This window comes from Saccopteryx leptura, chromosome 6 (genome assembly GCF_036850995.1).
Source record: "Saccopteryx leptura isolate mSacLep1 chromosome 6, mSacLep1_pri_phased_curated, whole genome shotgun sequence".
NCBI classification, from domain to species: domain Eukaryota; kingdom Metazoa; phylum Chordata; class Mammalia; order Chiroptera; family Emballonuridae; genus Saccopteryx; species Saccopteryx leptura.
In genome coordinates this window covers 69,225,682-69,253,321 of record NC_089508.1, presented here as the reverse complement: position 1 = coordinate 69,253,321, position 27,640 = coordinate 69,225,682, and the positions used below count along the sequence as shown (strand labels likewise).

The 27,640-nt window shown below is 37.6% G+C and overlaps 1 protein-coding gene across 2 annotated transcripts in view; it reads right to left on the bottom strand.

The window, feature by feature from the left end:
- The window catches only part of TRPM7 (transient receptor potential cation channel subfamily M member 7), a 128,094-nt gene that overhangs the window by 63,558 nt on the left and 36,896 nt on the right, over window positions 1-27,640 (bottom strand). The window contains exons 5-11 of one of the 2 annotated variants that reach the window (XM_066343993.1): window positions 19,363-19,576; window positions 11,221-11,345; window positions 9,464-9,635; window positions 7,893-8,067; window positions 6,121-6,244; window positions 5,169-5,241; window positions 1,809-1,909 (exon numbers count right to left, since the gene is read on the bottom strand). In XM_066343993.1, the coding sequence (XP_066200090.1) occupies window positions 1,809-1,909; window positions 5,169-5,241; window positions 6,121-6,244; window positions 7,893-8,067; window positions 9,464-9,635; window positions 11,221-11,345; window positions 19,363-19,576 (984 nt within the window). Of the gene's footprint in view, window positions 1-1,808; window positions 1,910-5,168; window positions 5,242-6,120; window positions 6,245-7,888; window positions 8,068-9,463; window positions 9,636-11,220; window positions 11,346-19,362; window positions 19,577-27,640 lie in introns of those variants that run through there. The other variant, XM_066343994.1, reaches the window with a different exon arrangement.

The following is a 27,640-nucleotide window of genomic DNA, read 5'->3' as shown; positions in this document are numbered from 1 at the left end:
TTCAAGGAGTTAGAAAAATAACAAAGCCTAAAGTGAGTGAAGGAAGGAAATAGGGAGCAGAAATAAATGGAACTGAGATCAAAAAGACAATAGAGAAGTTCAATGAAACTAAGAATTGGTTTTCTAAAAAGAGAAACTAAATGGACAAACCAAGAAAAAATAAACTCGCCAAGAAAAACAGGACTGAAATAAAATGAAAAGAGAGCTATTACAACTGATATCACAGAAATACAATAGATGATAGAGACTATTATGAACAATTATATACCAGCAAACTGGACAACCTAGAAGAAATGGATAAATTCTTAGAAACATACGACCCACCAAGACTGAACCATAATGGAACAGAATATCTAAACAGACCAATTACTAGTTGCAATCAGTTTTGTGATCAGTGGTCAAAAACCTTCCAACAAACATAAGTCCAGGAAAAGGTAGATACACTGATGAATTCTACCACACAGACAAAGAATTAACACCAATCTGAAACTCTTTCAAAATACAGAAGAGGGAACTCTTTATAAATTAATTTTATGAGGACAGCATTACCCTGATACCAAAACCAGACAAGGATGACACAAGAAAACAAAATTGGCCCTGGCCAGTTGGCTCAGTGGTAGAGCATCAGTCCAGTGTATGGACATCGCAGATTCAATTCCCGGAAAAGGTAGATACACTGATGAATTCTACCACACAGACAAAGAATTAACACCAATCTGAAACTCTTTCAAAATACAGAAGAGGGAACTCTTTATAAATTAATTTTATGAGGACAGCATTACCCTGATACCAAAACCAGACAAGGATGACACAAGAAAACAAAATTGGCCCTGGCCAGTTGGCTCAGTGGTAGAGCATCAGTCCAGTGTATGGACATCGCAGATTCAATTCCCGGTCAGGGCACACAGGAGAAGCGACCATTTTGCATCTCTTCCCTCCCTCCCTCCCTCCCTCCCTCCCTCCCTCCCTCCCTCCCTCCCTCCCTCCCTCCCTCCCTCCCTCCCTCCCTCCCTCCCCCCCTCCCTCCCTCCCTCCCTCCCTCCCTCCCTCCCTTCTTTCTTCCTTTCCTTCTTTCTTTCCTTCTTTCTTCCTTTCTTCCTTTCCTTCTTCCTTTCCTTCTTCCTTTCCTTCCTTCTTTCTTTCTTTCTTCCTTTCTTTCTTTCCTTCTTTCTTTCCTTCTTTCTTTCTTTCTTTCTTTCTTTCTTTCTTTCTTTCTTTCTTTCTTTCTTTCTTTCTTTCTCTCTCTCTCTCTCTCTCTCTCTCTCTCTTCCCCTCTTGCAGCCATGGCTCGGTTGGAGCAAGTTGGCCCTGGACACTAAGCATGGCTCCATGGCCTCATATCAGGTGCTAAAAGAGCTCCGTTGCCAAGCAACAGAGCAACAGCCCCAGATGGGCAGAGCATCGCCCAGTGGGGGGCTTGCCAGGTGGATCCCTGTTGGGGTGCATGTGGCTCTCTGGCTCTCTGCCTCCCTGCTTCTCACTTAAGAAAAACTAAAAATTAAAAAAAATAATTACAAGCTGATACCTGTGATGAACACACTATTTACGTGACTTTTTCAGTTCTAGGATTTTTAAAGAGCTCTGTGTTATTAAAAAACAAGGTTTTAACTGAAGAGGTAAATAGAACTTATTAAATCCGAAATGGATTTAAATGGAATGTTGTAGAAATGTTTATAGGTAAACGAATTTTGTGCTTTGGTAAATTTTGCAGTTGACAGGTAAAGTGTCAGGTTAGGTCACGGTTCCAACAAAATCTTTGTTATGGTTGGTTTAAATACATTGTGTGTAAAGATTTTTTTTTTACATACCAGCCACTGTTGTCCATAAACAAATACATGGTTTTTGGCAATGTCAACTCTATCCCATGCCAATGTAAGGATGAGCTGGTCCAATGCAGATGCATTAGTGCCTAAACAAATAAAGAAATTAGTTGACAAGTTCAATCAATTTATCTCCATTAAAATGTGAACACATGAATTCTCCTCCTCCCTTTTAACTAACTTACACAGCTGGTATCAGTCACTTCAGAGGTAGTATGCCTCAGAGAGGTAAGGTTACCCCCAGGGTTGAGGACACTTATTTTCCAACTACAGGAAAGAACAGCCTTATTCACTACAAATAATTCAGAATGTAGAAAACACAAAATGAAGTGTTACGATCCTAGAGATAGTACTGACTGTTAATATTATGCAAAATACCCTTACAGGTAATTTTCTGTATATATGTAAATTCCTATGTATACTTTTAATTATGCAAAAGTGGATCATACTATATACAAAGTATATGGCAGCCAGCTTTATGTATCATTTTAATGTTTATTTTATTAATTTTAGAGAAAGAAAGGGGGAGAGGGGGAGGGGGAGACAGACAGACAGACACAGGAACGTCAATCTGTTTCTGTATGTGACCTGACCTGGAGATCGAACCGGCAACCTCTATGCTTCAGGATGATGCTCTAACCCAGGGGTCCCCAAACATTTTACACAGGGGGCCAGTTCACTGTCCCTCAGACCGTTGGAGGGCCACCACATACAGTGCTCCTCTCACTGACCACCAATGAAAGAGGTGCCCCTTCCAGAAGTGTGGCAGGGGCCGGATAAATGGCCTCAGGGGGCCGCATGCGGCTCGTGGGCTATAGTTTGGGGATGCTTGCTCTAACCAACTGAGCTATCCAGCCAGAGGATGCCTTATGTATCTTAATATCACATCTTAGTTATCTCTAACTACTGGGCATTCAGGTTACTTTGAATTTTCTGGTGAGTGTATTTTGGGGCACATGTTTGATTATTTACTTAGTATGATTTTGTAGATGCCCAATTGGTAGGTAAAAGAATATTTTTCAAAGCTTTTGATATACTGCCAAAATACATTCCAGAAAGGTTACAACATCCTCCAGAGGAATAAGAACACCAAGTAAAGGAAGAAAAAGCTTATTTTTAAAATTTACTTTTTAGCCTTGGCTGGTGGCTCAGTGGATAAAGTGTCGTCCTAGCAAGCCAAAGTGGCAGGTGGGTTTGATCCCTGGTGAGAAGCAATCAACGAGTACACAACTGAATGGAGCAAAGAGCTGATGATTCTGTTTCGCTCTCTCTCTCCCATCCCAAATCAATGGAAAAAATTTTAAAAATCAATCAATCAATCTTACTTTATAAAATATTATAACACTGACTATCTTTCCACATTTCCCATAAGCCTTTCTATTATTCTGCTAATATCTTTTACGTAAGTTCTGGCTCATTTTCCCATGAGGTAATCATCTTTTTATTACTAATTTATAACAGCTCATTGTGGGCCTTAGTCAGCTAGCTTAATCAATTAGAGCATTGTCCTGAAACAACAAGGTTGCAGGTTCAACCCCCAGTCAGGGCACACATGGGAAGCAATCAATGAATGCACAGCTAAGTAGAATGACAAATGAATGCATCTCTCTTTCTCTCTCTCCCCTGTCCTCTCTCTCACTAAAAAAAAAAAACCCAATATAACAGCTCATTGTGATTCCTCCACATTCCTGTTCCTTAATTTCCTCAACTATAAAATAAGAAAAATAATAGAAAATCTTCCCCTTTAGGCTACTATAAAGATAAAATAAGTACTCTAAACCACTAAAGTACAGTGGCTAGCACACAGAAAGTATAAGGCAAATTTATTAGGTGGTCTCTTTTTATTTTAATGCAATCCTATTTACTGATCTTTCTGTTAATGTTTTCTGCATTTCCTATTACTATGTCCTTGTTTCCAAGATGATGTATATGTTATCTCACAGTGTTTTTTAAATGTTTGATCTATTGGCAATTTACTGTGGCCTAATATTTGGGCAATTCTTGTGAATGACAGACAGTAGTGCTCTCTTGCTCTGCTTCTGCCAACTCACTACATACTTGAACTTTCAGTTCCTCAGATAGGAAACTATTTTAGTCTCTAATTTTTGAAAAGATTTTTCACTGTAATACCGTTTGTTGTATCAGTTGGATACCTTTGGCAAGATAATAATAGGAATACAGTCCAATGTGCACAGGCATTAACCCCTCTGTCCAAGAAGCACACTTAGTTTTCTTTCCAAATTTCTCTTCAGAATGAAAAAAGCATGTTTAGGAACACAATCTTAAATTTCTGTCAACTAATATATTATTACCTTTATCTTTTAGGCAATTGAAAATGTGATACATTCTTTTTTTTTTTTTTTAAGGAACAGGGAGAGAATCAGAAAGAAGGATTGATAAGGACAGACAGACAGGAACAGAGAGAGATGAGAAGCATCAATCATCAGTTTTTTGTTGTGACACCTTAGTTGTTCATTGATTGCTTTCTCGTATATGCCTTGACTGCGGGCCTTTAGCAGACCGAGTAACCCCTTGCTCGAGCCAGTGACCTTGGGTCCAAGCTGGTGAGCTTTTCACTCAAGCCAGATGAGCCCACGCTCAAGCTGGCGACCCCGGGGTCTCGAACCTGGGTCCTCTGCATCCCAGTCTGATGCTCTATTCACTGCGCCACCGCCTGGTCAGGCCATGATACATTCTTAACAGGATAATTAAAATGGGTATGGTGGCATAAATCCTCTATGATCTTAAAATATTTCTACAAAGTAAACACAAAAGCTAAGTTATTGTCAAAGAAAGCTAATGTGTCTTTCACAAAGAAAAATTATTGAAAAAGCCAGTTCCCAAACACTGCGCTAAATTAAAAGGTACTATCAGGCCCTGGCCGGTTGGCTCAGCGGTAGAGCGTCGGCCTAGCGTGCGGAGGACCCGGGTTCGATTCCCGGCCAGGGCACACAGGAGAAGCGCCCATTTGCTTCTCCACCCCTCCGCCGCGCTTTCCTCTCTGTCTCTCTCTTCCCCTCCCGCAGCCAAGGCTCCATTGGAGCAAAGATGGCCCGGGCGCTGGGGCTGGCTCCTCGGCCTCTGCCCCAGGCGCTAGAGTGGCTCTGGTCGCGATATGGCGACGCCCAGGATGGGCAGAGCATCGCCCCCTGGTGGGCAGAGCGCCGCCCCATGGTGGGCGTGCCGGGTGGATCCCGGTCGGGCGCATGCGGGAGTCTGTCTGACTATCTCTCCCTGTTTCCAGCTTCAGAAAAATGAAAAAAAAAAAAAAAAAAAAAAAAAGGTACTATCATGTAGAAATAGGATATAAATGAAAGATTACAAATAAAAATAATAATTAAACCATACCTTTAAGCAGTGCAGTAAGTATCGCTACATCTATATCTTGATGTTCATCAGATCCAATGTGAAAAACAGTGATCTATTTAAAGATTAATTCATAATATTATGCCTTTATATTTGAAAAGGTAAGGCATAAGACACATTAAACAGTAATTTCAAACTACATAGGCGATATGGTAGTGGGGGTTCATTTCTTGGTCAGAAATAAGGAACCAAAAAACATGAAATTAAAATGGCAAGTACACTCAAAATATTCGATTTCTTATTAAACTCATTGTTTTAACTTAGCTTATATCCTTTACTTAAAGTAAGCGACTTATGGACTGGGAAATTTATCTGGAAAAATCCTGCTGTTCCTCCTAAAGAGTGAGCATTCAAGATATTAGATGTGTCTTCGATGAAAAATGTTTCTTAACTAGAAATTTCTTTAAATTATTTGAAATGTAACATCATTTAAGAGGCTTTTTTGTAATAATGTTTTTCATAAAGAAAAAGACTATTGTAATAACTCTAATACAAATTTTTCAACTCATCTCATTTTCAAGTGTACAGAAATAAAATAAATGAAAGAAAACAGCAAATCATCCACCACTTAGAGAGTTGACAAAAAATTTTCTCTGCAAATTTAAATCCATGTTTAGATGACTGAAATTAAGAGCACTAATCTTTAATTTAATTTGAACAGAAGAAAATAGTTACAATTTTTTGGTTTCTAAATATATTTTAAAGACATTAACTCTTTAGCATGCTTCCTTATGCCTAGACATAATCTGTTAAGGCTTAGTTATGAAACTTTTCCTAAAATAGAAGAGCAAATATATTTCTCAATACCATATAAAAACTATAATCCTTTTATGTCTTTCAGCTGAAATAAAAACAATAAATGACATCTTTACATTGTTCACCAATTTAGAAAGAACTTTGAAGTAATAGGTTTATTCTGCTAAAATCTACTTACAAGTTCCTTTCTTTTCATACACTCCATCAATGTTTGAAATAAATGAACTGCTTCACTCTGGCCAAAGTTAAATGTTTTTTTGATGGTTGAAATAATATCAGGTTCTGCTGCATCTGGAAGATTCCTATAATAAGAGGAAACATAATTTAATCCACTGTTTTAATTTTCATTATGTGTAGAATCTAATATAAAGTACAGATAGATCCATGTATGACCTTTCAAGCTACTGTATTAATCTTAAATATTTGACCCTCAGTGAAATTTTCTCCTTCATGAGACTCCCATATAAGCCACAAGGGAGGAATAAAATAGTAATTTTTCCCTTTAAATTATTTTGAAATTTTTTTATTAAGGTATGTATTTCAATATCGGTATTCATATTTTGTAAGATATATAAAGATAATTTTGTCTGACCAGGCAGTGGCGCAGCGAATAGTGTCGACCTGGGACAGTGAGGACTCAAGTTCAAAACCCTGAGGTTGAGCACCAGCTAGAGCACAGGCTCGCTGGCCTGAGCGTGGGATCATAGATGTGACCCCATAGTCACTGGCTTGAACAAGGGGTCCTGGCTCAGCTGGAGCACCCCCCTCATCAAGGCACATATGAGAAAGCAATCAATGAACAACTAAGGTGCTACATTCATGAGTTGATGCTTCTCATTTCTATTCCTTCTTGTCTATCTGTCCCTGCCTGTCCCTCTCTCTCTCTCTTAAAAAAAAAAAAATATATATATATAAAGATAACTTTTAAGATATTACGGCATATAAAGCACTATTTCATCAAGATATCTTTAACATGAGCACATGTACATTTTTATTCCTTTTCTCAATAGGTAGTATATTTACACAGCTCAAAAATATAATGATATACTGTACTCTAAAATGTAAAAACATGAAAATTCATAATAAAAATATTCCCACTGTTTTTCACCTTCCCAGTTTCACCTCAACTGCTTTCAAGGAACACTAAGAATTGGTATAACTTTCCTGGATCTCTTTCTATGTGTATAAATAATTATTCCTTTTTTTCCCCCTACATAAAAGGTATAGCACAATATACATGCTACTCTGCACCTTCCTTTTTCTGTATATTAATATATTTTAGTAATCTTCCTAAATCTAATACATACCAACCTCACTCAGCTACAAACTAATCCATGGGCCTGACTGGTGGTGGTGCAGTGGATAAAAGCATCGACCTGGAACACTGAGGTCTCTGGTTCAAAACCCTGGCTTGCCTGGTCAAGGCACATATGGAGTTGATGCTTCCTGCTCCTCCCTTCTTTCTCTTTCTCTCTCTCTCTCTCTCTTTCTCTCTCTCTCCTCTCTAAAATAAATAAAGTCTTAAAAAATAAAAACGAATCTATTGTGCAGACAGACCATAATTTATTAACCTCGTCCCTTTGATGTATGCTCTATTTTGTTCCAATCTTTTACTATTACAAACAATGCCATAACAAGTAACTTCATATATATGTTATTCATATGTGTATAAATAGATCTGCAGAAATAATTCCCAGAAATGGAACTAGGCCAAAAGATATATGCCTCTGTATATTTGACAGATCTTATAAAACTGTCCTCTATGAAGATTTGCATATTTTAATTCATTCCAATAATGTCAGGCAAGCTACTTCCTCAAGCCTTAACAAGGTATTATATTAAACATCAAATTTTCATGTTCATAACACACTGAAATGAATCTAATATTCTAAAACACCACAAGCCTCTTTACATAAAGTAATTATAAATTTGTTGTAATCCCACACTTACCCTCCTTCTTCTGTTTGTTTATGAATGTATGCTAGTAGATCTGCAGCTCTGCCTGTTCCCTCACATATGACAACTGGGACAGGAGGACTTTCCTGAAGGTATTCTAAAACGGTGAGGATAACATTTGGTCCACCCTCAAATATTAGTGCCACCACAGGGACACCTTGACCGATTCCTTAAAAGAGTAAAAGATTTAAGATATTAGACAAAACTAGTAATTTAATCTTCTTTTTTACTCAATCAAAAACAAAATAAAAATAAAAGCCAATGTAATTTCTCTCAAAACTGTACTGACTTAATTTTAAGCACTCAATGTGCTACTAGTCTGGCATAGATAAATAAAATACTGAATAAACTATACTTTTTCATTGCTTAAAGTCTGTTCTCAATGACAAAATTAGAAAATCCAATATCTAATTAGGCATACACTAGAATTTATGTATTTGTTGAAAAGTAAAATTATTTTGTTTAATTCACTAATTGAACTCTTGATAAGAAATATATAACATTAATTTGTTTTATTGAGTGATGGGTACACAACATAATTAACAGTTCAAATGCTATAAAAATATTTACTTGAAACCTACGTACTCTTACTGATCAATATCACCCCTTTAAATGTAATTTTTAAGTAAAATTAAAAATGATTTAGCAAAAAATGTTTGTTTTAGAATTTGCTTCTTAATACCGTCTAATTTAATTTCTAATATAAGATATATGTTTTTACTTATTGTTAAAATGTATATTTCTCATTTCAAATACACTGCAACATTAATACAGAAACTAGTAAGAGAATCAGGATTCCATAAAAGGAACTAATTGATAAAAACCTAGACCTCTACAAGAATAACAGAAATAAATTACTGAATACCAACTTTTGTTTTTAATAGTTACCTGCAATGCAATGAGAGAATTCAAAGATAGGTAACTGTAAGATTCTAAAATATTCCTAATTTTTAAGAAATGCTATGACTCCATCATAATCTACATGCACTGTTCCATAATTTTGAATTTCTATTTCACTTTGTCATAGAGCTCTATGAACCTTCATGGTGTCCTAAGATTATAAAATTTCTTTTTTGAAATAAAAATCTAAATGTTGAACAAAAAAGTTTGACCACAGTTTAAAAGACCAGAATCAAGAATATCAACTTTTAAGACACACCCACACTTATGTGATAAACTTTAAGCAAGGTGATTACCTCTTTGCAATAAAGCATTCTTTCCCTCTTTCACTCTTAAATCTTGAATTTCAAAGTCATGCATTAGAATACATCCCATATTAAAATTATTTCTGAGTTCCTTGGGTGGCAACGGGGTTACAATAACAGAACTTCCCATGAACCTTTGTGGCTTTGGTAGAAATATCTGAGTACCCTATTTAGCCTTGGACTTCTTTTTCAAGGTCACTTTATTTTGTCTAAGGTCAGTCATTCTTAGTTGTTTCATATGCTATATTGTGACATGATAAAATGAGCCCTTCAAAGAACATTCTACCTTTTAAGAATGTTACTGGCAACTAATATAGCCCAGAGTAATTTCAACAATAACAAATTTATAAATTCCCTTACTAGCATGAATTCTTTGCTGATTAATAGTTTTTTCAAGTTCTCTTCTCAGTCTGACTTCTGCCCCATATTTTCCAACAGTGCCATCATCCACCAATATGAAATGGGAATGCAGATTATTCAGAACATTCAATTTGCTCAGAGGGTTCAATAAGGTTTGATAAGGAGCAACCACCTAAACAATACCAAATATAAGTGTTAGTGGAAAGTATTAAATACAACATAATGTAAAGTAAAAATAAACTTTGAAATAACCTGTAAAGGAAAGTAAGAGGTAAAATTCAATTTACCTATGGCAACAAATAAAAAATGTCAAAAAATATACCAAAAAGCACAAGCTTTTAAGCTGCCAAAGATTAATCAGTAATTGGCTGATGATACAATTATGCTTTGACTCTTATTGCTGAATATAGATTTCATTATCACATGCAAAGGAAGAAGTAGCAAACAAGAATGTGAAGAAATGATTAATTATTGGTGCATAAAAGGGCAATATAAATAGAATACTAAGTAAAAACTATCAAATATCACATTGCTATTTTTCTAGCCATAACTAGATCTTTAAAGTTAATAGTAGAAATTTAATTGCTTAATGATCACTTCAAAGTGGTCATTATAATTTAATAATTCCTTTTTAAGTCACTTGATAAATAAAACCAGTTCATGTCTTTAACCTGTTCAAATAAAATATTAGCATTTGATTTACTACTCTTACTGATAATAATAATTCTTTTTTTTTTCTTTTTTTTCTGAAGCTGGAAACGGGGAGAGACTGTCAGACAGACTCCTGCATGCGCCCGACCGGGATCCACTCGGCACGCCCACCAGGGGCGATGCTCTGCCCACCAGGGGGCAATGCTCTGCCCCTCCGGGGTGTCGCTCTGTTGTGACCAGAGCCACTCTAGCGCCTGGGGCAGAGGCCAAGGAGCCATCCCCAGAGCCCGGGCCATCTTTGCTCCGATGGAGCCTTGGCTGCGGGAGGGGAAGAGAGAGACAGAGAGGAAGGGGGGGAGTAGAGAAGCAAATGGGCGCTTCTCCTATGTGCCCTGGCCGGGAATCGAACCCGGGTCCCCCGCATGCCAGGCCGACGCTCTACCGCTGAGCCAACCGGCCAGGGCCTTTTTTTTTTTTTTTTTACAGAGACAGAGAGTCAGAGAGAGGGATAGATAGTGACAGACAGAAACTGAGAGAGATAAGAAGCATCAATCATTCATTTTTTTTCACTGTGACATCTTAGTTGTTCATTGATTGTTTTCTCTTATGTGCCTTGACTGTGGGGGCTACAGCAGACCGAGTAACCCCTTGCTTGAGCCAACGACCTTGGGTCCAAGCTGGTGAGCTTTTGCTCAAACCAGATGAGCCCACGCTCAAGTTGGAGACCTCAGGGTCTCAAAACTGGGTCCTCCACATCCCAGTCCAATGCTCTATCCACTGCGCCACCGCCTGGTCAGGCACAATAAAAATTATTAATGTCACAAGTCATTAAAAATTAAATTATAAAGACTGCCATGATATGGAAAAGGTGTGAAATGTTATACAAAAAAGGCAGAAACCGAAATGCACTAACACTATAATGACAATTATTTGTATCTATGAATGTATTTTCAAAAAGATCAGAAGAAAACCTCAGAAAAATACTTTTTAAAGGTAATTTGAAAGATATGATGTGTTCATAAGTATTTTAAGTTTACTCAAAAGATCCTTACTTTAATTTTGTTTATATATAAGTTCAAATATAAGAAATTTAAAATCATTCTTACATCTCTCCCAACAAGATCATTTCTGTTTTCAATCACTCCCCATGGAGCTATTCCAATAGTGCAAATCTTTCGAGATGATCTGGAAGCATGTTCTTTGAGGGCATCACCAACATGTTTAGCCACACCTGTTGATACAAAATTTGAAAATCTTTACTGATTTTCAATCAGAACAATCATATGTTCAATCTACAATGTTACAATTGAGATCTTGTTCTTTACACATACAGATACAATGCAACAAGGTCCAAAAGACAAATTTTCAAAAAAACAAACAAACACAAGACCACAAAGATTAAAAACTCCACAATGTCAAATCACAACTGCCTGAAACGCATGTAAACATTAACTTTTACCATGTTGTTATGATTAGTTCTTTCTTAGATTCCTCATGTAAGTAACTACAGTTTTTTGTTATTGCTCTACATACCATCTTAAAAAATAAAAGGTATGGCCCTGGCTGGATAGCTCAGTTTGTTAGAGCATCCTCCTGATATGCAAAGGTTGCTGGTTCAATACCTGGTCAGGGCACATACAGAAACAGTTTGATATTTTTGTCTCTCTCTCTTTCTCTCTCTAATATCAGTAAAATATTTTTTTAATGAAAAATAATAAGCAATACACACACACACAAATACATACCAAACAAGTATAAAAGTTATCCAACTGACTCAAAAACTGGGAGGACAGAAGACAATTCAAAAGAGCACAGAACTCCTCATTATCACTTGTTATGAGCTGGACTGCATCCTCCCCAAAGTTCCTATGCTGAAATCCTAATCGCCAGTACCTGAGAATATGACTATCTGGAATCAGGTCCTTCAGAGGGGTTATTACATTAAAATAAGGAGGTTAGGGCGGCCCAAATCCAACCTGTCCAATATCCTGAGAAGAACTTTGGACACAAAAAGAGATACAAGGGATGCAAATGCACAGAGGAGAGGCCATGACAGGACAGTGAGGTACCATCTGACAGCCAAAACGAAGAGGCTTCAGAAGGAACAAAACCTGCTAATATCCTGATCTTGGACCTACAGAACTAGAAGAAAAGGAATTTCTGTTGTTCAAGCTATCTTAACCTGTGGTATTTTTTTATGGCAGCCCCAGCAAAGGAGTGCATCATTCAATTTGATTTTTATAATCCATCATACTTCATTCCTTACCTGGATATGGAAGCAGTATCTTCACTGGCCTTCCAACTGCTGCCCTGCTTGTTTAAAATCTACTTTCAAAGTAACATCGTAACATCCAAGTGATCTTTGCTCTTTTCAACTCTGCTTAAAACTGTCCTTTCTCATTCACAGAAAAAGTCAAAGTGCTTAAAATGAACTACAAGGCTTTATATAAAGATCTGCCTATAAGTTAATAAAATACTGTATTTACTGGGGCGGGGGGAGATCTGCCTATTGCCACTATTGACCACGCCGCCCCATTCTAACCCCCATCACACACCCACTGCTTTCTGACCTTCTCATCTAGTATTTCTTGCTCATTCCACTCTAGCTACAAAGGACCTTTCTCCCAACACACCAACTGCTTCTTCTTCTCCCAACACACTACCCCACATTATTGCTCCTTCATTTCCTTCCATCTCTACTCAAATGTCACTTGCTCAGTGAAGCCTCTTGCACCCCCCTAACCATCTCTCCTCTACAGTTCACGTGTCTACATAGCATTTATCTAACATAGTATACATATTTTATGAGTTCACCATAGGTTTTATTTTTTGCAATTAACGTTCACATTCAATAGTTCACATTCTATTAGTTTCAGGTATTGAGCAGGGTAATAATCATATTTCACAGTGTTCCACCTGATATTTTCAGTACCCACCTGGCACCATACGTACTTATTACAATACTGATTATATTTCCTATGCTGTACTTTACATCTCCATGATATGGTTACCAATCTGTACTCCTCAATCCTTCCACCTTTTTCACCCAGTTCCCCAATACCCGTCCTCTCTAGCAATCACCAGTCTGTTCTCTATAGCTACACGTCTGTTTCTGTTTTGTTTCTTCATTTTGTTCTTTAGATTCCACTTATAAGTGAAATCATGTCTTTCTGACTTATTTCACTTATCATATCCTCTAGATCCATCCACAATATCAGAAACTATAAAATTTTGTTCTTTTTTATGGCTCAGTAATATCCCACTGTATGTATGTACCACCACTTTTTCATCCACTTGTCTACTGATGGGCACTTGGGTAGCTTCCATATCTTGAATATTATAAATAAAGTTGCAATGAACATAGGGGTGCATACATTCTTTCAAATTAGGCTTTTGGGTTTCTTCAGATATATACCCAGAAGTGGAATTGCTAGGTCATAAGGCAATTCCATTTTAAATATTTTGAGAACCCTCCATACTATTTTCCATAGTGACTACGCCAATCTGCACTCCCACCAACAAACAGCACATTAGGGTTCCTTTTTCTCCATATTTGTTCTTTATAGTTACTGATGACAGCCATTCTAACAGGTGTGAATTATCTCCTGTGGTCTTATTTTACATTTTTATGACAATGACTTTGAGCATCTTTTCATACATGTCTATTGGCCATCTGTATGTCCTCTTTGAAGAAGTCTCTATTTAGGTCCTCTGCCCATTTTTAAATGGATTGTTTTTTTGGAGTTGTCTAAGTTTTTTATAAATTTTGGATATTAACCCCTTACTGGATGTATCACTAGTGAGCATCTTCTCCTATTCAGTGGATTGTCTTTCATTTTGTTGATGGCTTCCTTTGCTGTGCAAAAGCCTTTTAGTTTACTGTATTTTCTTTATTTTTTATGTTTCCCTTATAAAGATATGTCAGAAAAACTATTACTCAGAGAAACTAACATATACTTCTGATAAAAATGGCAGTATAGGTAAATGAAGTACTCAAATCCTCCCACAACCATATCAAAATTACAACTAAACTACAGAACAACCATCATTCAGAGTCACCTGAAATCTGACTGAATGGAAGTTCTACAACTAGGAATTTAAAGAAGCCACATCCAGACTGGTAAGAGGGGCAAAGACATGGAATGGGCTGGTCCCACGTCCACATGTGGCAGGTAAAAACTGGTAGGAATATCTTGGCTGCAGAGTTCCTTCCTGAGGAGCAAGGGGTCCCAGCCCCCCCTCAGGCCTCCCAGTCCAGGAATCCAGAGCCAGGAAGAGAAGTCCCCAAAGCTTCTGGCTGTAAAAACCAGCACAGATTGTGGCTGAGTGAGTCAGAGAGCTGCTAGAGTTTCAGGCAGTTTCCCTTAAAAGGCCTGTACACAAACTTATTTAGACCTACACCCTCTGAGCTTTGGGGAAGCATCCTGAAAGGAACCAAGGACATACTCGGATGAACTGAACTATAACATCGGGACAACAGCTGGGGAGCAACTTTCTGCCAGATAAAAGTGCTGGCAGCGGCCACTGTTCCTTTTTGAGACCACCCTTCTCCCAGAGCCTGCAGACAGGCACCACATCTGAGTTTCTATCAACCTGGCTCACACTATTTGTACCTGCCCAGGTCATTCCCTAAGACCTGGCCCCACCTAACTTGCAGGCCCACCCAAGTCATTTCCAGTTGCTTTTCTTTTCTTTTTCTTTATTCTTTTTTTGTGTGTGTGGTATTTTTCAGAAGCTGGAAACGGGGAGAGACAGACAGACTCCCGCATGCGCCTGACCGGGATCCACCCGGCGCGCCCACCAGGGGGCAACGCTCTGCCCATCCGGGGCGTTGCTCTGTAGCGACCAGAGCCACTCTACACCTGGGGCAGAGGCCAAGGAGCCATCCCCAGCGTCCGGGCCATCTTTTGCTCCAATGGAGCCTCGGCTGCAGGAGGGGAAGAGAGAGACGGAGAGGGGGAGGGGTGGAGAAGCAGATGGGCGCCTCTCCTGTGTGCCCTGGCCGGGAATCGAACCTGGGACTTCCGCACGCCAGGCCGACGCTCTACCACCAAGCCAACCGGCCAGGGCCTCCAGTTGCTTTTCCATACAAATGGCTTCTCTTGCCTCATGCTTCAGACTTCAAGTGTATGTAGTCTCTGCATACCCTGTACCTCTTGCAAAGTGGCCCCAGATCTGGCACTAGCTGCAGCCAGCCTTGGTTCACAGCTTGGCTTCTGCACAACTCCAAGCCCAGCACAAGTAGCACCCATCTGCACATTGCTCTATAATATCTCTTGCCAGGTGGCCTCAGGCAGGAGACAGGTGGTGGCTGACCTTGAGCCTGCTGGGAGGCCCATGTGCATCTGGTGGACAGTTTCAGACCATTTCAGATTACTAATCTATCACCTCCACAAAACAACGCACTCCAAGGGCGAACTCAGTAAGCACCAAAGCCTTACTGAAGCAAATTCTGGTCCATAGGATCAACTGTTGCACAGGAGCTCCTCCACTGCAGTTGCAGCTGGTCCTTGCAGTCAGCTGGGGTCAATTCCTTCCAGTGATGCCAACAGCAAACAAGGCTCAACTGTGATAAGGTGTCAAAGAACTGTACGACTCAGTATTAGCAACGCCATTTTAAAGAGGAAAAGCCAGGCTTCTTGCTTCCTCCTTTCTTTAGAGAATGGAGGGAAAAGAATATGGGAGCTTCCTGGCTTACAAGAACAACTGGGTCATCTAGTTTAACTATAGTTCTCTGAAAAAATAAAGGTTATCTGAAGAACCTCCCCCCTTCAATGGGATCCTTTGGGAGACAATGTTTGCATATCCTACACTGATTTTAACTCTTCCTCCCTTCCTGGAGTGCTGAGAGTAACATATACCTCTAGACAAAGGGATGGGAGGTAGACACTAAAATATTTGTAAATGTCTTTGATATGTAAAACGACATCACTATTGTGTTACCTTGAAATTTTAATATGTAGGAATGTTTTTTATAGATCCTATAGACGAATGTTGTAAGCTTGTTAATGATCGACTATTGTGTCATGCTACCCCTCTTTTTCCCCCAACTTATATGTGATCAAGTCTACATAAACTAGCTTCGGGCCTAGTTTGGGACAAACATGGGATTTGGGTTAATGTTGGTCAAATAAGTTTGTAAATATGATATGTATGTTTGCTCACTTATAGTTTGCATTGGATGTGAGGGACAGGCTGTAAGCAGACAACGTCCCTTATAGCCTAAGGCTTAGTTTTAAGACTAAGCTTTTCCCCACACCCTTGACTGTTGTAGGATAGAGGGTAGTGCACTCTCATGAGGAATCCCATTTATGCCTCAGGTAAGTGGCTTTGTATCAAAAACTTCCTTGTTTGTATAAAGGTTTTGATTTCTATACTATAAAATGGGGAAGACTGGGAGCTTGCTCTCTCTGTTCCTGAGATTAGCATTAGACAGGGGAGCAGAGAAAAGCCACATGGGAGAGGAGAAGCAGCCAAGATGGCGGGGTGCTGAAGGATAAGCCAGTTTGTGCAGAGTTTGTGCAGAGAGTGGGAGATGGGGAACATAGTGAATAAGGCTGGTGAGCTAAAACCTTTGATTCTAGGAAACTCGGATAAGTCAGTGGCTTTGGGAGCCCTGAATGGAAAGGAAAGTGTTTTCTCACTGTGTGTATTTCTTGCCCGCCAGGTGCAAGCTAGGATTAAAGCTAATGGCCCACCATTTATTGGCTCCGTTGTTTCATTATCGTCTGTCCAAATCAAATACAAACCTGCATGGGCCAGGCGGCTGTGATGGTGGCCATGGCTACTGGCTTTACAGTTAGCTATACCCCATTTAAATCATATGCAACCAGCTTATTAATAAATCTCCTCCTAAAAATTCTTCTGTATCCTGCATCTCTACATAGCCCATGGAATTAGGTACGCTACTTTACAACACAACTACATATAAAAAGGATCATGCACACAGCCCACACAGGGGCCCTCTTGGAGCACTCAGCTCGGATAACTGAGGAGGCTATGCCAACTGGTCCTTACAAGACACCTATTTTAAAAGGCCACACTACCAAGTCTGGGAGACATAGCAGCTCTACCTAATACACAGGAAACAACATAGGAAAGCAGCCAAAATGCAGATAAACAGGTCTCAAATGAAAGGACAGGAGAAGTCTCCAGAAAAAGAACTACACGAAATGCAGGCAAGCAAGCCAACAGACACTGATTTCAAAACAATGGTTATAAGGATGCTCAAGAAACCTAATCAGAACTTGAACAGCAAGGAAAAGGACATAGAAACCACAAAAAAGAACCAGTCAGAAATGAAGATTAAATGAAATGAAGACTAATTTACAGGGAATCAACAGTAGAGAAGATGAAGCCAAGAATAAAATCAGTGATTTGGAATATAAGGAAACAAGACACCCAATCAGAACAGCAAAAAGAAAAAAGAATCCAAAAAATGAAGATAATGCAAGGAACCTCTGGAACAACTCCAAGTATGCCAACATTCGCATCAGGGAGGTGCTGGAAGGAGAAGAGAGAGAACAAAAAATTGAAAACCTATTTTATAAAATGACAGAAAACTTCCCTAACTTGGTGAAGAAAACAAAAATACAAGTCCAGGAAGCACAGAAAGTCCCAAACAAGATGAACCCAAAGAGGCTCGCACCATGACACATCAAATTAAAATAATAAAGATTAAAGACAGAAAGAGAATCTTAAAAGCAGCAAGAGAAAAAAGCAGTTAGTTATCTATAAGGAAGCTCTTGTTAAGGCTATCAGCTGACTGCTCAACAGAAACTGCAGGTCAGGAGGGAGTAGAGCAAGAAATATTCAAAGTGATGAAAAGCAAGGTCCTACAACCAAGATTACTTACTCTATCCAGCAAAGCTATCATTTAGAATCAAAGGACATATAAAGAACTTCCCAGACAAGAAAAAGCTAAAGTAGTTCATCACCACCAAACCAGTATTATATAAAATGTTAAAGGGTCTTCTTTAAAAAGAAAAGGAAAAAATATTTAAAAATATGAACAATAAAATGGGAATAAATATATACCTATCAATAATTGAATCTAAAGAAAGAAATATACAAAAAAGCAGAACAGAAACCAACTCACAGATACAGAGAACATTTTAATGGTTACCAAATTTAAGGGAGTTAGGGGAGGATGGGTGAAAAAGATGAAATTATTAAGAAGTGCAAATCGGTTGTTACAGAATACTCATGGGGATGTAAAGTACAGCACAGGAAATAATAATATTCTAACAACTATGTATGGTGTCAGATGGGTAGGAGAATTATCAGGATGATCACTTAGTAAGTTATATAACATCTAATCACTGCGTTGAACACTTGAAACTAACTTAATATTGTATCTCATCTGTAATTGAAAAACAAAAATGATTACCAAAAAAAAATTTGAAAAGATGACTTTGTATAAGTTCCAAAAAAAATTAAACTATCATATTATATATTATTTAGTTATCTGCTTGTTGTATCTCCCCCACCAGAACGTAAGCTCCATGAAGGTAAATATTTTATTCATTTTGTGGAATACAGTTTCAGCATCCAAAAGAATTCTTAACAATGAGGTTCAAAACATAATTGTTGCTAATGATTAGATAACTGCATGCTAATAACTGAAAATTGTTTCACTTTGGATATTTAAATTAATTTGCCTTCCTTATATCTAACCTGTATATTTGATAGAGAAGACTCATAATGGAAGATTAAAGTATATTAACAATTAATTTTGAAAGCTATTTCTTACTATGGCCAAGGGAATGAATTCCATTCTTCTATCAATTTACCAGTAGCTAGAAAGTGATAGGAATAAAACTTTGCTCTATAGTAGGGGTCATAACCCCTTTTTTTGGGTAAAAAGCCAAATAGTAAATGTTTTAGACTGTGCAGGACATAGTCTCTCACAACTATTCACCTCTGTTATTGTAGCACAAAAGTAGTCACAAATAATACAAAACAGAGTCTATATTCCAATCAATCTTTATTTACAAAAACAAAGAGTTGATTGGATTTGATACATGGGCCACAGTTTGCCAATGCCTACTCTAAAGTGTATTATTTTTTTAAAAGGCTAAATGAAAACCAAATACTTTTATAGTTACCATTTATATTTAGGAACTCTAGATTATTTAACAGAAAAAAATATACTTACACTCGGTATTGACTATTGTTTCAAATATCTAATTGGTATCATGAAAAATTTACAAACACACTAAATAAAATTGGCATGATCATCAGAGTACCTGTGTTTACTCCTCCAGTTAAAATCCAGGCTCCAGTTGTAACTGCAGCTTTAATAAGACCCTTTCCAATCAACTGCTTAATTCGTGGGTGAAGCTCAAATTTCTGCATGCCCCCATGTACAGAGATAACAAGTTTGGGTAATTCCATTTGCCATTCTTTAAGCAGAAGTTGCAGAATGACTTCAGTTTTGGTGTCATAGGATAGTCTGACATACTAAAAAAGATTAAAAATAATAATAATTGAATATGTTTATAGGTTTCATAACACAATGTTACACAACTTTAGAAAACTTTTATTTGAATCAAATTATTATGAAATAGATTTCATAGCCTACATTTAATATATTTACATTCCCTAGGAATAAATGATGTTAAAGATGAAAAAGATTTTGTAAAAGCTATAAAAGTAATGGCACGCTTACTTTTTAAACTTTAAGATGAAGACAAAATTGTGTTACTCTTGCTGTTTATATAATCTCAATTATCCAATTTATAAATTTATCCACAGTATTTATTAGTTTGTTTAACTATGAGCATGTAGTGAATGAGAGATATTAAGGCAATGATGGGAAAAAGGAAAAATGAATGATAAAAAAATGGAGGTTTCTACAACTCTTGTTATGAAGAGAAACAAACACTAAATTATGTTTTAAAGTTTTGTCAATGATGTAGTCCATTTATAGCAGAATTGTAGCTATGCAGTTAAATAAAAATTTTTTTTAATATAAACGATAGTTTCCCTCATTAAAAATAACTGGATTTTGACAAATTATTGAAAATAATAAATTTTTACTTAATATTTCAAGGTGTTCAGATGGATCCACCAGTTTACTTTTTTTAAACCTATATGAACTGTGGACAGGGCTTGCTTAAGACAAAGATAAACCTTTAACTAAAAAGTTAAGTGCCTGGCACATGACTATCACCATGACCGTCAGTTAAGAATTCATAATCAGATTAACCTGTGAGCTTGCTTTTCTTTTTTTATTTAATTTATTGTATCTACATAGATTCTAGTGTTGCCTGATTGCATTCCATCTCCCCCCAAATCCCCTCAACTAATCCTTTACCAATCCCAGCAGCTCCCTCCCCTCTTCCCTTCAAGTTTAATTCCATTCCTCAGTTCACATTGTTCCTTGGATTTCTCAAATGAGTGAGGAAATACGATACTTTTCTTTCTATGCCTGGCTTATCTCACTTAACAGTTTCCAGGTCCATCCATGTTGTAGCAAAAGGAAATACTTCCTTCTTTTTCATAGCCCCACAGAATTCCATTGTATATGTGTACCACTGCTTTTTTTTTTCTTTTGGTATTTTTCTGAAGTTGGAAACAGGGAGGCAGTCAGACAGACTCCCGCATGTGCCCAACCGGGATCCACCCAGCATGCCCACCAGGGGGTGATGCTCTGCACATCCAGGGCGTTGCTCTGTTGCAATCAGAGCCATTCTAGCGCCTGAGGCAGAGGCCACAGAGCCATTCTCAGAGCCCTGGCCAACTTTGCTCCAATGGAGCCTTAGTTGTGGGAGGGGAAGAGAAAGACAGAGAGGAAGGAGAGGGGGAGCGGTGGAGAAGCAGATGGGCGCCTCTCCTGTGTGCCCTGGCCAGGAATCGAACCCAGGACTCCTGCATGCCAGGCCAACACTCTACCACTGAGCCAACTGGCCAGGGCCCCACTGCTTTTTAATCCACTCGTCTACTGACGGACATTTGAGCTGTTTCCAGATCTTCGCTATTGAGAACAATGCTGCCATAAACAGGAGAGTGGATTTCTTTTTTTGAGTCAGTGATATGGTGTTCTTGAGATATATTCCTAAAAGTAGGGGCCTGACCTGTGGTGGCGCAGTGGGATAAAGCGTTGACCTGGAACACTGAGGTCGCCGGTTCGAAACCTTGGGCTTGCCCGGTCAAGGCACATATGGGAGTCGAAGCTTCCTGCTCCTCCCCCTTCTCTCTCTCTCTCACTCCTCTCTCTAAAAAGTCAATAAAAAAATAAAAAATAAAAAAAAAAGTAGGATGGCTGGATCAAAAGGCAGTGCCATTTTTAATTTTTTGAGGAATCTCCATATTGTTTTCCACAGTGGCTGCACCAGTCTGCATTCCCACCAGCAGTGAAGGAGGGTTTCCCTTTCTCCACATTCTCACCAGCACCTATCGTGTGTTGTTTTGTTAATGAGCGCCATTCTGACTAGTGTGAGGTGGTATCTCATTATGGTTTAAATTTGCATTTCTCTAATAATTAGTGATGTTGAGCATTTTTTCATATGTATGTCCTCTTTGGAGAAGTGTCTATTCGTTTCTTTTGCCCAGTTTTTGATTGGATTGTTTGTCTTCCTGGTGTTGAGTTTTACAAGTTCTTTATAAATTTTGGTTATTAACCACTTATCAGTCATATTATCGAATATGTTCTCCAATTGTGTGGTTTGTCTTTTTATTCTGTTCATATTGTCTTTAGCTGTACAAAATCTTTTTAGTTTGATATAGCCCCAATTCGTTTATCCTGTCTTTTATTTCACTTGCCTGTGGAGATAAATTGGCAAATATATTGCTGCGAGACATGTCGGAGAGCTTACTGACTACGTTTTCTTCTAAGATGCTTACAGTTTCACGACTTACATTTAAGTCTTTTATACATTTGAGTTTATTTTAGTGAATGGTGTAAGTTGGTGGTCTAGTTTCATTTTTTTGCAGGTAGCTGTCCAATTTTCCCAACAACATTTGTTAAAGAGACTGTTTTTACTCCACTGTATGCTCTTACCTCCTTTATCAAATATCAATTGTCCATAAAGATGTGGGTTTATTTCTGGAATCTCTGTTCTGTTCTATTGATCTATATGCCTGTTCTTATGCCAGTACCAAGCTATTTTGAGTACAATGGCCTTGTAGTATAACTTGATACCCAGAAGTGTGATACCTCCCACTTTATTCTTCTTTTTCAAGATTACTGAGGCTATTCGTGTCCTTTTTTGTTCCGTATAAATTTTTGGAATATGTGTTCTATATCTTTGAAGTATGTCATTGATATTTTAATTGGTATTGCATTGAATTTATAAATTGCTTTGGGTAGTATAGACATTTTGATGATGTTTATTCTTCCTATCCATGAGCATGGTGTTTGCTTCCACTTGGTTTATATCTTCTTTGATGTCTTTTATCAATGTTTTGGAATTTTCTGAGTACAAGTCTTTAACCTCCTTGGTTAAATTTACTCCTAGGTACTTTATTTTTTTGGTTGCAGTAGTGAAGGGGATTGTTTCCTTAATTTCTATTTCTGACAGTTCATTGTTGGTGTATAAAAATGCCTCTGATTTCTGTGTATTAATTTTATGCGCTGCCACCTTGCTGAATTCATTTATCAGGTCCAGTAGTTTTTTGACAGAGACTTTAGGGTTTTCTATATACAGTATCATATCATCTGCTAATAATGATAGTTTTACTTCTTCTTTTCCAATTTGGATGCCTTTTATTTCTTCTTGTCTGATTACTGTAGCTAGGACTTCCAGTACTATATGTTAAATAAGAGTGGTGAAAGGGGGCACCCCTGTCTTCTTCTTGATTTTAATTTTTGCCCATTAATTACGATGCTGGCTGTGGGTTTTTCATACATGGCCTTTACCATGTTGAGGGTATGTTTCCTGTATTCCCACTTTGCTGAGAGTTTTAATCATAAATGGATGCTAGATTTTATCAAATGCTTTTTCTGCACCTATTGAAATTAACATGTGGTTTTTCTCCTTCCTTTTGTTTATGTAATAAATCACATGGATTGATTTAGGAATATTGTACCATCCTTGCCTCCCCAAAATAAATCCCACTTGATTATGATGTATGATTTTTTCATGTATTGCTAGATCCGGTTTGCTAATATTTTGTTGAGAATTTTAGCATCTAAATTCCTCAGGGAAATCGGCCTATAATTTTCTTTCTTTGTGTTGTCTTTGCCTGGTTTTGGAGTCAGAATTATGCTCGCCTCATAAAAGGAACTTGGAAGTCTTCCTTCCTCTTGAATTTTTTGAAATAGTTTGAGAAGCATAAAAGTTAGTTCTTCTTTGAATCTTTGGTATAATTAACCTGTGAAGTCATCTGGCCCAGGACTACTGTTCGTTGGGAGTGTTTTGATAACTGTTTCGATTTCATTTGTTATAATTGGTCTGTTTAGATTTTCTGATTCTTCCAGATTGATTTTTGAAAGATTATATGTTTCAAGGAATTTGTCCATTTCAACTAGGTTGTTTAATTTTTTGGCATACAGTTCTTCATAGTATTTTCTTACAATATTTTGTATTTCTGTTGTGTCAGTTGTTATATCTCCACTCTCATTTCTAATTTTATTTATTTGAATTCTCTCTCTTTTTTTCTTGGTGAGTCTGGTTAAAGGTTCATCGATCTTGTTTACCCTTTGAAAGAACCAGCTCTTGGTTTCACTGATCCTCCGTATTGATTCTTTAGCCTCTATGTCCGTGATGGCAAACCTTTTTATAAAAACTGCCCACTTTTGCAGTGCTGGTCAACTTGGTCCCTTCCTCCCACGAGTGGGCATTCCAGCTTTCATGGTGGGCGGTAGTGGAGCAACCAAACAGCCCTGCGATTGGCCCATCATGAAAGCTGGAATGCCCACTCATGGGCGGGAGGGACCAAGTTGACCAGCACTGCAAAAGTGGGCAGTTTTTATAAAAAGGTGTGCCATCTCAGCTCTATGTCATTTATTTCTGCTCTCATCTTTATTAATTTCCTTCCTTCTACTACCTCTGGGCTTTACTTGTTCTTTTAGATGCAGGGTTAGGTTGTTTATTTGAGCTTTTTAAGGTACGCCTGCAGTGCTATGAACTTCCTTATCAGTACTGCTTTTGCTGTGTCCTACAAATTTTGAGTTGTTGTAAGCTCGTTATTATTCACTTCTAGAAATTTTTTAATTTCTTCTTTGATCTCGTTAACACATTTGTTATTTAATATCATGCTATTTAGTTTCCATGTGTTTGAGTATTTTTCAGTTTTTCTGTTGTGGTTGATTTCTAGTTTCATGCCATTGTGATCAGAAAAAATGCTTGATATGATTTCAATCTTCTTAAATTTGTTGAGACCGCTTTTGTGCCCTAACATGTGGTCTATCCTAGAGAATGTACCATGAGTACTTGAAAAGAATGTATATTCTGCTGCTTTAGGGTGAAAGGTTCTGAAGATATCTATTAAATCCAATTGAACTAGTGTGTCCTTTAAGTCTGCTGTTTCTTTGTTAATTTTCTTTCTTGAGGATCTATCTAGTGATGTTAGTGGGGTATTGAAGTCCCCTATTATTACAGTATTGCTGTTGATCTCACCCTTTATATCCATCAAAGTCTGCTTTATATATTTAGGTGCATATTAGGAGCATAGATATTTATAATGGTTATCTCTTCCTGTTGGATTGGCTTTTTTATCATTATGTAGTGACCTTCTTTATCTCTTAGTTTTAAAGTCCATTTTGTATAAGTATTGCTACCCCAGCTTTTTTTTTTCATTTCCATTTGCATGAAATATTTTTTTCTATCCTTTTACTTTCAGTCTATGTGTATCTTTTGTTTTGCGATGTATCTCTTATAGACAGCATATGTATGGGTCCTGTTTTCTTATCCACACAGCTACCCTATGTCTTTTGATCAGATCATTTAATCCATTTACATTTAAGGTTATTATTGATATGTAGTTGTTTATTGTCATTTTATTCTTTAAAGCTATCTTCCTCTTTTCCTATATTCTTTTCCCCTTTCGTTCTGTTTACAACAGGCCCCTTAACATTTCTTGCAGCACTGGTTTGGTTTGTAATGAATTCCTTAAGTTTTTTTTTTGTCTGGGAAGCTTTTTATTTCTCCTTCAATTTTAAATGGTAGCCTTACTAGATAACATGGTCTTGGTTGTAGGCTCTTGTTCTGTATTACTTTGAATATTTCTTGCCATTTCCTTCTGGCCTCAAGTGTTTCTGTTGAGAAGCTGGATATCATCCTTATGGGGGCTCCTTTATAGGTGATAGTCTTTTTTTCTCTAGCAGCTTTTTATATTTTCTCTTTATCTCTTAGCTTTGGTATTGTAATCATGATATGTCTTGGTGTAGATTTCTATGGGTTTCTCTTTAATGGAATTCTCTGTGCTTCTTGAACTTGTGTGACTTTTTCCTGCATCAATTTAGGGAAGTTTTCAGCTATGATTTGATTGAACAAGGTTTCTATCCCTTGTTCTTTCTCTTCTTCTTCAGGAACCCCTATGATGTGGATGTTATTTCTCTTCATGTTGTCACAGGAAACTCTTAAGAGATTCCTCCGACTTTTTGAGTCTCTTTTCTTTTTGCTGCTCTGCTTCCATGCCTTCATTTATCTTGTCCTCTAACTTGCTGATACGATCCTGTTTCATCCATCCTCCTTTTAATTCCTTCCATTGTGGTCTTGGTTTCTGATATTGTATTTGCCATTTCTGACTGATCCTTTTTTATTATTTCAATGTCCTTTTTTATATTTGCTATTTCTTTATTTTGGTGTCTGTTATGTCCATCTATTGCTGTTCTAAGATCATTGAACATCCTAACAATCAATATTTTAAACTCTGCATCCGGTAATTTATTTATATCTGATTCATTCAAGTCCTTTTCTGGGGATTTTTCTTGATTCATTTGGGTTGCAGTTCTCTGCCTTCCCATTTTGTCTGTGTATAAGAAGGGTTTGGCCGCTGGAGTCCAATGGGTGTGGCCTCTTTGTTTCCTAGGTGTGGTCTGTCTGCAGGCCCACCACTCCCTCTGTGGTTGCCTCAAGCATTTGAGTATCCACCAGTTTACTTTCTGAAAAGCAGTCTATAAAAAATAAACTCACATCTACAGAATAACTTCCTATGAATGAAAAGATTTTTCAAAATTAAGAGCATCTAGGATCTAGGTTTGAAAGCCTGAGGTCACCAGCTTGAGTGGGGACTCATTCAGCTTGAGTGCAGGCTCACAGACGATGACTCCATGGTCACTGGCTCAGCTGGAACCCCCTGTAGGCTCAAAGACATGACCCCATGGTCACCGGCTCAGCTGGTACCCCCTGTAGCCTGGGTTAAGGCACATAGAAAAAGCAATTAATGAACTAAAATGCTACAACTATGAGCTGATGCTTATCTTTCTCATTCCTGTCTATCCCTCTCTCTTTCCAAAAGAAAAAAAAAAATTTCATTTCTGTTATGTGGTAACACAAAAAACATACTTGCTATGACCACTCTAATTCATTCTCTTTTGTCTAATACACCTATATGATTTAGGTCATAAGATATATGAAATACTCAGAAGTTGGAAAAAAATTTAAATTATAAGAAAGGTCCTTAGCAAAACATTATATTGCTCATTCCATTACAAAGATTAAACACTAATAAAAAAAAATCCCCAAAGATGAAAATTTGTCAACACTGAAAAGATTCCAGAGTCCCTTAAAAATGCTTTGTAATAAGATTTGTTCTAAGTCTTTCTGCATTGGTTTAGTTTAACTCATTATTATACTTGGGTACATAATGTTTGGAATACACTCTGGAGTTAAATATTTAAAATTTATGTTAAAAATAAATGAGAAATTCTACTTTCAGCAATGATGAACTAGGTTGTTTTGAACTATCTCTGCCCCTGGGAACTAGAGAAACTAGAAAATAGACAAATAACATCTGTTTTGAGGCATCAGAGAGCTACCAAGGCAGTGAGAACTTGTGGGATTGGGATCCATGAGAACAGGATAATTTGGAGATGGGTCAACCATTTGGCACTATTTTTCCATGAAGACAAGGAGGCAGGCAAAACAACAAAGAATAAAATGTTGGTAAGTCTAAATGAAAAACAATTATGTTTGGGGGGGTTTAAAATACACAAAATAATAAAATTCATGCCAACAAAAGCATTTAAGTCATAAGGGAAATAAATGTAGCTATAGTATTCTAAAGGTTCTTGCATTGCCAGAAAGTAGTAAAAACTACTAATTTATAACAGTCACAAGTTAAAAATGTGTTCTATAGTATTTACTATAATAATAATCTAACAACAACAAAAAAGAATGTATAAGTAACATGATAAGAAGAAGAAAATAATAAAAAAATATAAAAGAAAGGTATGGGAACAGCCTGACCAGGTGATGGTGCAGTGGATAGAGCATCAACTTGGGACACTGAGGACTCAGGTTTGAAACCCCAAGGTTGTTGGCTTGAGCGCAGGCTCACCAGCTTGAGTATAGGATCATAGACATGACACTATCGTTACTGGCTTGAGCCCAAAGGTCACTGGCTTGAGCAAGGGGT